Source organism: Temnothorax nylanderi, unplaced genomic scaffold (genome assembly GCF_030848795.1).
Source record: "Temnothorax nylanderi isolate EJ_2023f unplaced genomic scaffold, tnyl_v1.0 TNYL_tig0031_pilon, whole genome shotgun sequence".
Classification (NCBI taxonomy): domain Eukaryota; kingdom Metazoa; phylum Arthropoda; class Insecta; order Hymenoptera; family Formicidae; genus Temnothorax; species Temnothorax nylanderi.
In genome coordinates, this window is record NW_027249093.1 from 446,715 (window position 1) to 462,995 (window position 16,281).

Below are 16,281 nucleotides of genomic sequence, written 5' to 3' on the forward strand. Positions count from 1 at the left end.
AACTAGCTTCTACGCGATTGCTCGTGCTTTTATAACTAGTTCCGGTTCGGTCCAATTTTCAGAATGCTTTTTCGATTAAACAAATTTTTGTTCTGATCTCAATTTCTTGCCTTCTAAAAAACTATGTATTTGCAATCCGAAATCTGCAATCTAGTTATAAAAGTTACAATAAATCAACATTCGGCACGTCTTATAAGAATTTTGATCATTAAGTAAAATATATGACACAAGATTGAGATTGAACTTATTGTTAAACGGAGAAAACTATTGGAACAAAAACGAGAGAATCAAGAGTCGGACAAAGTAGGCACATTTTTGTATGAGAGATAATATTTATGTTTATATATTATTTTATGATATAAATCAATAATGTCTTATAAACGTACATGTACATACAAAGCTAAACGATACAAAATAAATCGGTGATCCAGGAAAGAACGCTTGCACGATTTATTCTGCGTAGGAATCGGCTAGAGCGCGGTACTCGGAAGAGAGAAAAGGGCGAAAACGAACGCACGCTACGGGACTAAAGATTGTTCTCGCGTAAAGATTGAATGTAGAAACTACGGCGTCTCTCGAGCTTCGCAAAGTTCCCCGAAGCTCGGAATTCGACGGATATTAAATCGAAACGGCGAAATTCGTAATACGTATGTGTAAAGGAAAAAAGAAATACGTGTATTCGAACGATGTGCCACGTGCATAACTAGAACGAAAAGTCCTCCTACGAAACTCGCTGCGCGAAGAAGAGTAACATAGTAATACAATTAATCGCAGCTGGAGATCAAGACCAATGTACGCTCGTTAACTTTAATTTCGACCTCGAGTTCACGACGGTCGAAAAACCGTGCGAGGCAACCGCCCATATGCATATATGCTACACGAGGAAATAAATACGATGAGCGTCGTTAATTACAAAGGGGACGAAAGTCGCAATCCACTATGATATTATCGTACAATACGCTCGTCCGTAAGCGCGAGCGAGGCGGCTCGTGGCCGAAAATCCGGTCGCGATTTGCCCCCCTCGGCGCTTCTTTTTTTTTTCTTTTCGCGCTCATCAACCATCTCGGCAGTTGCTCGCGGTAGGTCTATTAAATTTCTACATTAAATCTGTACACGATTAGACCGCAATCGAAAAGGAGACAACGACACAGAACGACGGCGCGAGAAGGTAGACACTCCCGCGCAACGGTCACACACTCTTCGTTTTTCTTAATTTCTCTCGCGAACAAACGAGTATTTTTAGGACTGCACACGCTCGAATATCCGAATATTAGAATATCCCGACGTTCGCAGATATAATCCTAAGGAGGTGATAGGCTCTATGGCGCTAATGCGAAATGCGAAACGCGATAAATTATACGAGGTGTCTCGTATCACGTTGCTTCGCGCGACTTTTAAGAACATTCGGCTTACCGAAGAATTCTAACGGGTAACAACGAATCACGGATGGACATTCAGGGTATTCGGATTATTCGAATATTCGGCACGTGTTGCAGTCAAATATCGTATTGACGTCGACGGCTTCGATCGTCAGCGGATCGGAGCATCGCCACGTGATAATCTAACAACTGTGTGTCGCCACACATTTCTCTTAATAATATATATATATATATATATATATATAATTCATGTATTTTTTTATAATATATAAAGGTATGTATATTATATATATATTAACGCAACTTTCATTTGAATGTGAAACGGCCCGCGCACGATCTAGCGATCTGCATAAATTTCGTGTGATATTTCTCTAGTGTGTATTTAATTTTACGTATAGCACGAACTTGATTCGCGCAATAGTCTTTTGCTACGTAAATCGTTAGATCGTGCGTGGGCCCTTTAAATTTAAGCGCAACACGATTCTCATCTCTATATAATAAACGCGGGCTCTATATAATAATACGAATGAGGGGGATATCGTTATCATAAATATCATATATATCGTTGACTGTCTTTTTCTAAAACTAATGTTATCAAACTCTCGCAAAATCCATGACTGGTGGTCAATAGTTGGTCGAGGGTCCACGTCAATCAGTTTGGCAACATTTCCAGACGTATAAAATTCGGAAGAATAAAGCTCGATAAAACGACATATAAAAACTCGCGTACATTGAGATTCGTTAATAAAAGTCGATTATCGTACGCAGGAAATCAACAGAAGTTACAAAATATTCTTAATGTATAGTTTGGATAGAGAAGAAAATTCATGTGACTACACAGATATTTTAAAGTGTATTTTATAATTTATATATATTATATGTATATATAAGTATATTATGTATATAGAAATAATATATTAACAATATATTTTTTTATTTCAAATTACACTTTAAAATTTTTACGGAATTGGAAATAAAATAATATATTAATATATTTTTCAATTTTAAATTACACTTTAAAATTTATGCAGAAGTGAGAAGTTTCATACTACTACACAATTTCAATCTAGCTCCCATCAAATTTCCATCTCTTCGGTCCACATTAAGAATTTCTTAGGAAAAAAATTTAAGGATAAGAAACAGCGAAAAATCACAGTATTGCGGTATTTCATAAACCTTGGATAAGAAAACTATCACGAAGGAATGTTTAGACTTGTGAAACGCTGGGACACTTGTATCTTTTTGTTGTAATTTTTCCTGATTTTAAAAAGAGTAAAAATTTTGATGTAATTTTGATCTGTACCTTAATTATCGAACGATTAAAAGAAGTTCGTGATTTAAAATGTCATTAATATACAGAACATACAAATTACACCAATTTTGCATATATATTACATTTATACTTAAGAAAAATCTATAATAGTATAACACAGCCAATTGTTATGCTCTCGCTCTCTTTCTCTTTCTAATAATAATTTATAGATCATAATTTTAATTTCGATTACATGTTGGTACCGCTATTAAAAGTGTTGATTACATTTTATAGCAATTTACATGTAATTTAATTGAAAAATAAATGTTACACTGTCTCTGAAACATTAATTATTTTATGAGAACGAGAGGAATGAAAATATAAAACGCCCACGTTTCGTTTCACATCACTTATGATTTAACGACAATTGTAATCGTATACTTAACAATAAAATATCCTATCGTGTATCGTAAAATAACATTAGAAAGAGGAGAAAGGCAATAATAGTAAAATCTCATTATGCAATAAATCAAGTCGTAAAAACTGATAGCGCCGTGTTCTCTCGACCGGATTATACTATAATTAAAATACAGCTAATACATTATACAATCTAAGGGAAAAGGAATATAATGGAAACATTAGACATGGATTTACATCTACATGAATATGAAAAATATACATCTTACTTCCCTGAAAAATAAAGCATAATTGAAGAATAAGAAACAAATTTGAGCTTGTATGGCTACGAATTAGCGCAATCTATCCTGAAAATCTTTATAGCCATTTGTGATGAATTTCATATGTACAATTGTGTAAAGCTTTACAAAATCGGTAACGATCACGTCACCGATCATTGTAAAGCGATATTTAAATCATATTTAGAGCTGCTCTTTCCGCTGTTATCATTATAAAACGCATTCCACAAAACTTCAACACATTAGTAATTATTATCTGTACAGAGTTGTACACTCTACTGAAATATACATCTTACGCAAGACTCTGAAGATAATAAAACGTACTTCTATAGTTACAAATAGTTAACCTGCAAAACATTTAGATTTCAATTAATGATTTACTAATACGACATACCTCCCATAACATCTTGCAAACGTAGAAATAACCAGCCATGGATTTATACATCAATGATAGAAAATCTAGGACATTGTTCAAAATCATGATCGGGACAAAGACAATTAAATATAAACTATTAATTATATACAATAATTATTTCGCAGCTCCGTTAAATATACGGATATCTATAGTTAAACAGCTCATATTATACAACTACTGTCATTGTGCCCAAATCTACTCTCGATCACGCGGCAATCTCATGGCAAAATATCGATGCAAGCAATTCATGAATATGAACAAAACTTACGACGCGTAGGTACAAAACGATATAAAATAAAATGATGTGCAAAGAGAGATGTTCCATCTCTTAATGAACAAAGCTCAATTGATGTTTAAAAACTATATAAATTGTAACGGTACGGAGGGATACTTGTATTATAAGACTCTGTAAAAAAAATATTATTTGCTTTGTTTCTATGATACGGCTCGAGTGCTTCTACAGTACATACATATCCATAACTAAAATCTCTAGCTTTTCATTCCCTTTCTCCATATCGCATTCTTGCTTCATTCACTTAAATTGTAGGTTGTAATGTAAGATGTAGACGCATTCAAAACAGATCCACACTTTAGTATCCTCAATCGTGAGATAATACTGTCTGTCATAGCCAGTTCATGTACACATCCCTCGTTCTTTCTGTACCTGATTTCGATAGTCCTGATTCAAACTTATGCCTCTTCGATAAAATGATATATAGTGACACGAAACTACCTACACGAAGATATAGATTTTATATTAGAGCGTTATGAGCGTAAGCTTGGGTACAACGCAAATATTTCTTAACAAATAACCATCAGTATCTTTTTGAACGACGCGAGATGACATCATCGTTCGATAATGATATGTCCTCTCACGACGTAGTGCTAATTTCTCGATAATATTTACGCCTGCTAGGCCGTTTAAAATTGGTCCACCAGCAGGTCACAGATCTCTACCGACATCGATTCTTTACTCGAACGTACCGTTAAACGAAACATCTGTAAAGTAAGAATGTGCAATTAAATAAAAATGCAAATCACGCTTATTACTTTTTTCGAATCTTTCGAGAACATGGTGAATTACCTGGGCTTGTTTATTAGGTTCAAGACGCAACAGGCAACCCACTTGCTGCGCTCTCATATGAACGATACCGGCGCAGACAAAGTTATCGGGATTCGGGTCGATGCCGTCGAGCAACTGCATCCCAAATCCTTGTAATTTCGTGCGTACTTGCATTAGATCCATCGGTTGCTGCGCTTTGAAAATCTTTTGCGATCGTTGTTGATTTGCTCTGAAAAATAAATTCAACGTACGATAAATTGATCTGGAACTATTCGAATCGATCTTACGTCTCTTCCTCTCATGTGCGTTACGTCTACGTCACATACCCGCCAAGATTTTTCCATCTTGCAAAGAATGATTCTCCGTTCATCTCTGTCGGTTCGAAGAACTTATTAATTGTTAATGGTAACTTCATCGTGATCTTCTGTGGCACATTGTTGTAAATAAAGGAGATAATCATGCTCGGCGAATCTGTAAATAAGAGGTATCACATGCAATGGAAGATGTTCAGATGTTAATTGATAAAAATTTGCAAAAATGTCAAAATAACGTACCATTATAGTCGTCAATACATTCTGCATTGATCATTTGCTGGATCTGAGCGCCAGCTTCCAATATAGGATCAACAGATTTTACTTGTACAGCTAATTTCGCTTGATCCTCATCTGACCAAGATAGTTGTGGTTGAAAACTGTGTAAAGCGTGTTGCGTCTTGTTTCCGTAAAAAAGACCTACACGTCCAAGATTTTGTCTAAACTCTGATTTTACACCGATTTGTATCAAGTCATTCTCGAACAAGACACCGTTATTTTTACAAACAAACCTGAAAGATACAATCGGAAAAATAATTACAGATATCAATATTTTAATTGTATAAAAATCTCTAATCGTATGATATATCTTACTTTTTCGGGTTGTATGTATTTTGGGTGCCATTGGTAGCACCAAGTTTATTTGGCATGTTATAAATATCTCCCAAAACATCAAGCAATACGCCTGTATTACTAGACGGTTGAGACGAAGGTGGAGTCGACAATCCTAGCAGATCAGCAGAAGAATTGTTAATTGTCACGGTTGTAGCAGCAGCGGGAGGTTCAGTGTGATGATTAGTGTTCGGCGCTGGACTCTTGCTCTCTCTAATTTCGTTCTCTGGTACTCGACCCGGTTTCTTCTTCTTTAAAACTGTAAGAATAGAGGATTCTCTTTCGGGGAACGCCGGCATTTCTTCCAACACGGTGGCCTACGAAAACAAATATGTCAGTAACGCGAGTCTCATATTTTTCAATTATTATAAATTACATACCAAGACATCAGTTGAAGCAATAATGCTCAGTTGTAAGTATTCCGATGCTCTCTGTTGCAGCTCAGCGTCCGCGCTACGTAGATTACTATGCTGCCTGAAGACATCTTGTATCTGACTTCGTATTTCAGGGAACAGATTGACAAACTTTATGTATGTCGAAAGCAGCAATGCTCGAGTCATAGGAGAGCATAAATGATACTGCAAGAGATAGATTTGTAATGTATTTGTATAAATTTATGTATATCCTCAGTAGTGCACACTTCTCTCGCAAATGGAAAAGTACTTACTTTGGAATGTAGTAGTTGAAACTGGACAGCTGGAGAAGACCGTTGGTCACCAGCTATGAGATTACCGAACTCTCCAAGTATGTAACCACCGACTTTAACCATGTTTTCGTGGCAAGCAGGTGCTTGCAGTGCCTGTAATGCATATATGTAGAACGTTCAATAATTAATAGCAATAAATAATAGCAAAAGGGAAAAAATATGTTTTACCTCGAAGACGGTTTTCGCAGCGTAACCCTGAACATCATCTCGATTGATAACGATTTGTATAACTCGATACCAAACTTCCTCGGAAACGTAATCGCCTGCTATCCTAATCAGGTTTAGGATAACATCGACATACCAGGTGTAGTCAGTCGCGTATTTTTCCGCTAGAATCGCTACTTTAAGGACCATCTCTTCTCTAATCGAGTAATCAGCTGTTTCCAGATAGTTTAGCATTTCCTGAACAATCTCCTCGGCATTACTTTTATCACACATGGCATATAACAGGTCTACCGCTTGCTGTCTCACAGAGACATCTTTCTCCATCTTCATCGATAATATTACTACTTCTTGGTGTTTCTTTACGGCTTCGTGCGAGAATTCCGAAGTAGCCAAGTGGCACATTGATTCAAGTGCCAAGTATCGCAAATTGGTCTCACGGTTCGATAAAAATTGGCCAAGCTGGTTGCATGCCCGTACAAGGAGATTCGGCTCGCTATCGTTGTGGATAATTAAACTAATGGCTTCAAAGAGTACAGCATTCTTCGCGTTTGAGTGCTGGACCTTCTTTGACTTTGGTGGTTCTTGAGCTTTGTTTAATATTGTTTCTAGACACTCGTTTAATCTGCCTCTCACACCTGGATCTTCGGCTGCAAAAATATGTACATATATAAATATATTATACATATTATATGGTGCATCGTACAATGTATTTCACATATAAATTAAGTACCAGGTGGTGTATAGTTTTGCAGCAAACGTAGTAACTTGACAGATAGCCAGGGGGCTGGCACAAAGTAATATGTATAATCCTGCAGGTCTGTATAACTCGATGTAACAATCTACAATCACGGAAGAAATGTCAGATAACAATCCTACTGTTACACGATCAATCATTCGTGCTTAACGTACCCTACTTAATCTCGAAACTGCAAGACTAACGCAGCCCTTGTATTCGTCGGGATTTCTTTTTACGAGAGCGTCTATGAGCGACGCCGCGGCTGTTACAACGCCCAGATGTTGGTCGTTCAACAGATGAACTATACGCGACGTCCATTCACCGCCAGGTACGACATCGGGAGCTGTCCGTAACAGCCGTAGCAGACACAGCGCAGCACTTTGCTTCACGACGTCCATGGTATCCCTATAAAACGGATATTTGAAGACTGAACGAGAGTCTGACATAAGCTACCAGCATGACTATACACAGCAGCAAATACATTATGTCGTACCCTGAGACGAGCAATTTTGGAATTTCATTGCCGAAGGCTTCCGCCATTTCCTTGCTACCGATATTGGCGATGCATTGCAGCGCCAGATTAACGTGAATTGGATTGCGCGAGGCGAGATCATTTTTTATACTTTGTATGATTAACTTGATCAGATCGCTATTGGTGTTCACTAGGACCGATATGAAGAGATATCCCTAGAATTGAAACGAGACAGATGACATATAATAATCATTATTCCGCTACATTGTTACGAACGGTTGTACTTACAATTTGTTTTTCCGAATACTTATTTGATGAAAGTAGATTAACAGCTTCCATATGTCCAAAGTCGATATCGTGGCCGAGAAGAAAGATGAACAGCAACTTGCAAACGTATTTCTTTTTCTGATATCCATCGAGCGTTTTGTCTCCTTTAAACTTGCTGCGAATGTTTGCTAGTTCCTTGTTAATTCTCTTAATCTCTGCCTCTTTACTTTTGCCTAGTAACATTAATGTAAGATTTTAAAAAGGGAAAGACCATGCGTATGCGTATCTATCCCTTACAAAACAATCACGAAATTATAATCATCGATATAAACGTATTACATCTTATTGTCGTATAAATAAAAAGATAATAAATATTAAGATAATAAAAATTTCCTGTTGCAATACACTCATATTTTACATTTATATTTTTCCTACAAATATCAATGGATTTTTATCGTGAAATAATGCGTCAGCAGAAACATTTAATATGAAAAATAACGGCAATTATCAACTGGCTTAATCCTGTTATCTGAGAGGCGCAAAGACAATTATAAATAAATATGCAAAAATATGCGTAAAACCGTACAATTGCGGCCACCGTAAATATCTCAAGGAGACCTACGTTCGTTTTTAATAAATTTTTAGCTAACGATGCTAATGTGTCGCAGATTGATATTGAGAGTCAAGCTGTATCAAGAAGATAGGCCTGTATCAGAACACCGCCCCCTTTCTCCTGCTCCTCACAGTGTTAAACACGTCGCACACTGTTTCAGTTTCAATGGCACATTATCGCCCGATGAATGAAATGCCGTTAACAACGTTATTAGCTACAAGAGCGGCGCGTTTGCAGGAAGAAACAGCCTTACGACAGTTCCGACTGGTTCGGGAACAGGCGGAACAGTTTACAACGCCGATAATCACATTACATATAATGCGACAATTAATAAATTACAAAACCTGGATATCGTCGAAGGAAAATTGTACTACCAAGACGTTACTCACAATTCCTGATGTCCGATATGAATACCGCCAATCCACGCATACCATCTCCTCTGACGGCCGGCATCTTGCCTCGTCTTGCTCGAGACTACCTGCGAAACGAGAGCGAGAGCTGTGAGGACACTCGGACGTTCATTCCCCTCCAATCTGAGACGGCTTAGAGATTGCGCTTCCGACGCAGATATACTGTAATTGGTATTTGTTTCGCTCGCTAAAAACGGCGTGACGCAACGGCGGGACGCACGGGCCGCGCTCCGTCGCTATCGTCACGCATTGCCGTCTATACGTGCCGTTCTTTGCGATCTATCTTTTACAAAAACCTTTTCTTCTTCTCTCTCTCTCTCTCTCTGCTCCGGTCGGCGCTATCGGGAAACGGAGTTGCCGTACGTGGCGCCGAGCGGAGCCGCGAGGTATAAAGTATGTACACCCGTCGGCCGTCGGCCGTCGGAGGAAACGCGGATCGAACTCGTGGGCAATTGCCAATTGCGATCGCGATCGTCGAGCGTCGTCGAGCGATCAGAGTATCGGAGCCGGCGCCGAATTCCGACGGCGACGCTTGACAGCGGCACTCCGATTACTCCGAGACCCCGTCCCGGCTGGCAGAGGGGGGAGTGGGGGGGGGGAAGGGCAACACGTACACGACCGTCGGATTCCGGCCGACGGGGAGGCCGACGATCGCGTCGACGTATCGATCGAGGAAGTAGGGAACGGAGCAGGGAACCGGAGCGGGGAACGGAGCAGGGAACCGTCTCGAAGGAGGAGACGGTACGAGACGGTACGAGACGGGGGGACCCCGCGGTGCCCTTTTCGTCGCGAGTGGTCGCGAGCTGTCGCGCGCCGGAGCCGGGGATCCTCCAAGGGCGCCTCGAGTCCGCGCGGAATTCGCGGCGGGGCCCCGCGGCCCCGGTCGGTGCCGCTGGGGGTTCGCGCTCGGGGGCCTACGTACCGTATCTGGGGCGCTGGGGCTGGCGTTACGCGCACGGCTCGCTCGCGGGGCGCACGGTAGGCGTGGAACTAGTCGCGAGCCCGTGCCAGAGACTTCGTGGCTGTCGCCATTTGCAACCGACTGGCCGTCGTCGTGTCCGACGACGAGCGAGACACGGCCGCCCGTCGAAATGCCAGCGCGCACGCGCGATCCACGCTGGCGCGTGGAATTTCGTATTTCGAACGCCGCGGCGCGGCGCGGCGCGGTGCGGCGCGACGGCGACCGTCCGCGATTGATCGAGCCTCGAGCCTCGAGCCGCGAAAGGGCACGCCGGCTCGAGCCCACGGCTTCTCTCCGGCTCGGCTCCACTCGTCCGTGGCACCGCGCAGCGATTGAATGCCAAAAGGTTGCCGTTGATCGAGCGAAAGGGTCGCCGCGTCGATAGGAATCGATTCGCCTTTAATTCGCAAAACGAAATCTTTCTCCGATCGTCCGCGATTGCGTTTATCACGGTGGAAACATTCTAGATGCAAAAAAATTTTTTTCAAATATATTCGATATACAAGCACTACGACTGCAATTTACTTCGTAAAATTATTGTCACTTTTAGGCCTAAAAAATAAAAATTCCTTTATCAATTCCATTTACTTCAATTTTCATTACTCTATTTTATTAGAATTTGAGAATGTGCGACTATGAGATTGTCTTCCACACATTCCAATTCGCAAATGGTACAGTTACATAGAATATATAATAATGACATGACAAATTTAGAGGCAATCTCCTGTGACACAAACTTAATGAGGTTTCAAGAAAATGTTGCCATTAGTGAAATTATACATATCGCGTTATGTAACATAGAATAGATATATATATATATCTATATATATATATATATATATACAAAAGCGAAAATATTCCACTGTTCCTTTAAATGGTGCTCCACCGTGCCACGATATGATGCTTTTAAATCAGTCCAACCAGAGACAAAGAAGCGACCACTGATTACGTCGTACTTCGCTGTATCTTCTCCAACAACATCTCTATCCTGCCTTTCATGACAGGTTGTCCCTTCCTGGTCTTCTTTGATAACACCTTGAAGTTACGCATCTTCTTCTGCCTATAGTTCTTCAGAGCTTCCTCTCGTTCCGCTTTTACGCAAACGGCTTCCTCTTTCCTCCTCTTCTCCTCTTCCTTCTTCCGTCGGTATTCTTGCTTAGCCTTAAAAAAAGCGTAGCTCTTCTTCCCCAATTTGCTGTTCACACACATTCAATCAATATCAAATCTGAAATTATGGATTCTGAATCGATTCTGCTTTACACACCTCGTCTCATCTTCGTTCTTGGACGTATGATTTAAATCTGACGACGTTTCCGCGGAACTCTGCTGATCCTTCCTGAGCTCCTTGTAGAATCCGCGTAACACAGCCTTCTTCCTTCTCTCCTCCCATTGATTAACTTAAATAAAGGCAGGCAGGTGTTGTGAATAAGCATGTAAACTTAACCTATACGTTGCATTATTCCGTAGACATACTTTTATACTTATTGCTGTACTTCTGTAATCGGTACTTCTTCTTGTCGAACTTCTTTTCCCGTGGCTTATCTTCATCGCCGCTCTTATCCGTTCCACCTTTGGCTTTGACATTCCTCGCGTTGTTCTTCATGGTCGACGTAGCGCAAGTAATAATATCGTAACCACGTGTTTACACCTTTGGCGACGTTTGGTTCGCGATTTAAATCGAAAAATTCTCGCCGTGCGCTAACGCCCCTCACGGCAAACGTTATAACTAGAATAAGGAGCAAGCAGAACATATGGTAAAGATGTTTACAAAAAAGAAAGTAAAACATCGAGTTTTTTTTAATACGTTTTTAATGTCAGGTTTTGGATATAATTTTAAAAAGAACATGCTTTTGAAACATTAAAATATGCATTTTAAACACGTTTTAATGCAGCACACACGTGCGCGCGCGCACGGAATAACAAAATTATGCTATTACAATATCTACATATACGTGTGTATAAAAGAAATTGCGTGATTTTTATCGGAGATAATTTCTGTTTATTAATATACGCGTATTTATCCGGTTTCCAACCATAGAAGAAGAAACGTAAAATTACACGTTTACGGAAATGAATGACGACAGCGATTTCTTGGGAACTCGTGGGAGACGAATACACACACTTATATGAGGATGTCAATTATACAATTCTTTATTCTCGATCACCTGTCACCGCGTTACGTGTGAGTTTATTCACGGCGGTGACATTGGATAATCGACCGTGTTAATTTATAGACTCGATGATCGATCGGCAATTAGATCGGAAGCTGAACAGCATACTCGGCGATCGCTATGCGCGTACGTCGTCCAACAACTCATCTCTCTTGACGACGCGTTGTCTTACACAATTCCGTGTTGCATTCGCAGCCTTGCGAAGGCCTTGCATTGACACATCCACCGCCAAGCGTACTTAAGCTGATTTTCCATTCACGACAATCACGACGGATTAATAATGATTATATTAAGAAGAATAATAAAATACTTAATTTATAATATTGAATTTATAATATTGAGTTGCACAAAGTGATATATAATAGATATATGTAAAATGATACATAACATGATATTTGTTTGACAGTCGCCCAATGATTGACAAAACCACGAAGATTAGAGGTTCTCTATATGAATTTGAAAATTCTCATTGAAATTGAGTGCCTGATGTTCTAACAAAAATTCTCGAAATTTCAATATTTCAATAAAGAGATCAGCTCTCTCTCTTTTGCGTTCTCGGCTCGCGATATCCGCGTACGTCGTTTAGATCTTCTCATCGCGCGTTCGACGACGCTGAAACACCGCGTTCGGCGAGAGATTGGACAATTATTCATAGCCCGGTACGTAGACGAGGAAAACAAGCAAACTGACGTCGAAAAGATAGTAGCTCTTCGGTATGCGCTACCGGGGGCTATTATTAGCTGACAGAATCCGAGACGGGCATAGAATCCGAAGCCAGATTCGTTCGAGGGCATTCGTCTGTCCAATTCGATTTCTTCGACCGCCCCCCAGCCGTCCCCTCGCGATTCAATGTCGAGGATACGACGACGAGTAAATCACTCGCGTGTCGATTTTTTACTCCCCTCCCCCCACCGCGCGAAAATGTGAACCGAAATAAAATATATGTATCTGTGAAACATATGTTAGAAAAAAATAACATTTCTATTATATTTAAATCAGTAGATTTAATATAGGATTTTCTTATTGACGTACTGAGTGTAATAATGTAACAAATACGTTCTGTGTATCAGAATCTTGCGCAATTATGGAAGAGATCGATCGAGAAGTCATTATTACTTAAAGTGACCTTATCTTCGATCCATATTAGGAACCGCTGTGACGCCTCTTATCGATCGGCGAAACCCTCACGGAGATGACGTCACGTCGAGTCAGGTTCTCCCACATCGATGGCGGCTTGTCCGGTCTCGTCGACGTTTCAGAAACGGGAAAAGAAGTCCGTCGCCCTATAAAGAATCCCGTCTGGAAATACGAGACCGACGACATTGACATACTTTAGCATCAACCTCGATGATCTCGTTAATCGTGATCAGCATCCTTTATTCCCCCTTTGCTGCTGCATACGCGATCTTTAAAGAAACGCTTCTCCAGGCCTTTGTATGGGCTTGTGACGAAAATCATCTCGAAAGAAACGTTATTTAAATATTTAGCAACGTTACCCCGAATTTGTAGGGCTGATGAAATTTATACCTTGAATAAGAGACATTTACTTCGCCAGAAATTAAGACAATTAAGAATTCTAATAGGCTGTTCTGTAGAGGCCCTCCACCACCCCCGCTGATTCCAATCGGCGGTCCTCTTTTTTGTACCTATGTGTTTTTGTGTTACTTTTTTATTTATATTTCATATTTTTTTATTCTATTATTATCCATACTCCATACATATATTCGCATACAAAAATACAATTTCTTAATCTTAATTTTGTAATTTTTAATGCTAATCCTTTATACAATTTATTATACAATAAAAAATACAATAAAAATTAAATATATGTTATTTACAATATATACACAATAATATACAGTACATAATATAATATAACATAATACATAATATAATACACAATATAATAATATAATACAAAATTATAAAATGCTGTTCAAAATACATAGTAAAAAACTATTATTAATAACCCAATTATTAAGGACCCAAAGCACGGGTCGAAACGTCGTTTTAATACATTGAATTGATTGCCAGTCAGGCCGACAAAATCTCGTTTTTATTATTAATAACAATAAAAAATTGTAGAAATGAGGAATTACACGCGGAAAACGACCAAAATACGTATGATAACACGAATTTTACTAGATACATAGCTGTTACTATGTATCATACTGATAAATGATAATAATTAAGCTGTATTTATTTTTAATCGTCAATTTGCGACAAAGGAGGGGTGTCAATAAGGCCGTTTTTTGGACCACGTCAGAATCGCTCCAAACTGTGGTATTTTCTTCCTTTTTTTTTTTTTTGTTTATTGTGGAGGAAATCTTCAAAAGACTCCCCGCCTCTCGGGCCCGAGGCGGAATTGTGCCGGATTCTACGGGCGCTTATCGCAACTACGGGGAATACTCCAGGGAGGCCGAAGCCCCTCTGAGCCTGCCCCCAGCGCGACGTCGCCCATAGCCTACCGGCTAAAACCTCCACACTGTCCCTTCTAAGCGCTATATAAAAAACTGATAAAAAATTAATAAGTGGGTGGCTGAGGGGGACTAACCCCAGCCAACCACCCCCCCACTCCGGGGGTGCTGACCCATCGGGGAGCGCCGAAGCAACCAGTCAGGGTCAGCTGTGACGCGTGATGTTAGCTTCGCAGGATTCCCTCGCTGCTCCGATGTCACCTTCTGCGTCGTTATTTTCTGAAACATTCAAATGAACGATTAGATTAAGTAAAGACAGAAGAAATAGAAAATTTGTGACATAAATGACATAGTACGTGAAAATCAATTACACTCACCACCTTCTTTTAGGCTGCTCGGGATGACCCTCGTGTTCCCTCGATGCGAAGCAACGTTGCTCCTTCCCGCGTGGATATTTTCTGTAACATAAAAATAATCGAATCGATTAAATAATTGTCACGCGCATCGAACATCTTATTCGTTATTCCGATTAATGTTTTCCTAAATTACTTCTTCGAAAAAAGTCTCTACGTTAGAATCAACTTGAATCAAATTTTTCGATTTATTTCTTTTAACTAATTTATATTTTAAAACATGGTTTAATGTAGGAACTGAATAAGCACAAAGAGGGATTCTATAATATCTTAAAAAAAAAATAAAAAGTAACACTTACCAGAAGTGTTGGTACGCTGATGCCCGATGCCTATCCTAGGCCTCCTCCTCCTCTCAGGCTGCTCGGGATGTCACTCGTGGTTCCTCGATGCGAAGATGATGCTCCTTCCAGCGCGGATATTTTCTGTAACATAAAAATAATCGAATCGATTAAATACGTGTCACGCGCATCGAACATCTTATTCGTTATTCAGATTAATATTATATTTTAAATTACACCTTCGAAAAAGGTTTCTACGTTAGAATCAACTTGAATCAAATTTTTCAAAATATTTCTTTTTACTAATTTATATTTTAAAACATGGTTTAATGTAGGAACTGAATAAGCACAAAGAGGGATTCTATAATATCTTAAAAAAAAAATAAAAAGTAACACTTACCAGAAGTGTTGGTACGCTGATGCCCGATGCCTATCCTAGGCCTCCTCCTCCTCTCAGGCTGCTTGGGATGTCAGCTTCGCAGGATTCCCTCGCTGCTCCGATGTCATCTTCTGCGTCGTTATTTTCTGAAACATTCAAATGAACGATTCGATTAAAGCGTTCGGGGAGACGCTATCAGCGCTGACAACGTCATTCTATCTCTGTTACTTACTGAAAGTTGAACAAAGACAGAGCACGCTTATAGCGCTAAAAGCGCGCTCCCCGTAAGTAACTTTGTAAGCGTGGTGTCGTTCCGCAGACAACGCGACGCGATAAGTTTGTAGCCTAACTAACTTTCGAAGCCGGGGGTGTCGCTAAGCAGACAATAACGCGACGCGATAAGTTTGTAGCCTAACTAACTTTCGAAGCCCGTGGGTGTCGCTAAGCAGACACGATGCGACGCGACGCGATTACTTAATATTAGCCTAACTAGCCCGTGGGTGTCGCTAAGCAGACACGATGCGACGCGACGCGATTACTTAATATTAGCCTAACTAGCCCGTGGG

At 40.0% G+C, this 16,281-nt stretch overlaps 2 protein-coding genes and 1 long non-coding RNA gene across 4 annotated transcripts; all 3 read right to left on the minus strand.

Moving 5' to 3' along the window:
- Positions 1 to 312: 312 nt before the first annotated feature.
- Ap-2alpha (adaptor protein complex 2, subunit alpha) lies at positions 313 to 10,172 on the minus strand. 2 transcript variants are annotated; one of them, XM_071702625.1, is made up of 14 exons: positions 10,019 to 10,172; positions 9,076 to 9,164; positions 8,095 to 8,306; positions 7,828 to 8,021; positions 7,508 to 7,739; positions 7,329 to 7,437; positions 6,602 to 7,245; positions 6,395 to 6,526; positions 6,108 to 6,305; positions 5,710 to 6,044; positions 5,359 to 5,627; positions 5,131 to 5,275; positions 4,826 to 5,033; positions 313 to 4,740 (listed from the first exon to the last, which is right to left on the minus strand). In XM_071702625.1, exons 2-14 carry the CDS (start codon positions 9,137 to 9,139, stop codon positions 4,663 to 4,665), a joined length of 2,820 nt encoding a protein of 939 aa, XP_071558726.1. In that variant the 5' UTR covers positions 9,140 to 9,164; positions 10,019 to 10,172; the 3' UTR covers positions 313 to 4,662. The 2 variants fall into 2 exon arrangements, with proteins under 2 accessions (XP_071558726.1, XP_071558727.1); XM_071702626.1 differs by lacking the exon at positions 10,019 to 10,172 and having other exon boundaries at positions 9,076 to 9,183.
- Positions 10,173 to 10,623: 451 nt separating this feature from the next.
- On the minus strand, positions 10,624 to 11,727 carry LOC139770600 (uncharacterized). The gene is made up of 3 exons (XM_071702652.1): positions 11,531 to 11,727; positions 11,322 to 11,454; positions 10,624 to 11,252 (listed from the first exon to the last, which is right to left on the minus strand). The coding sequence occupies exons 1-3, from the start codon at positions 11,658 to 11,660 to the stop codon at positions 11,003 to 11,005; spliced, it is 513 nt and encodes a 170-aa protein (XP_071558753.1). The 5' UTR covers positions 11,661 to 11,727; the 3' UTR covers positions 10,624 to 11,002.
- A 2,275-nt stretch (positions 11,728 to 14,002) lies between these two features.
- LOC139770602 (uncharacterized) lies at positions 14,003 to 15,688 on the minus strand. The gene is made up of 3 exons (XR_011717787.1): positions 15,358 to 15,688; positions 15,023 to 15,103; positions 14,003 to 14,924 (listed from the first exon to the last, which is right to left on the minus strand). It is a non-coding gene; the product is annotated as an uncharacterized lncRNA (long non-coding RNA).
- Between the last annotated feature and the right edge of the window lie 593 nt (positions 15,689 to 16,281).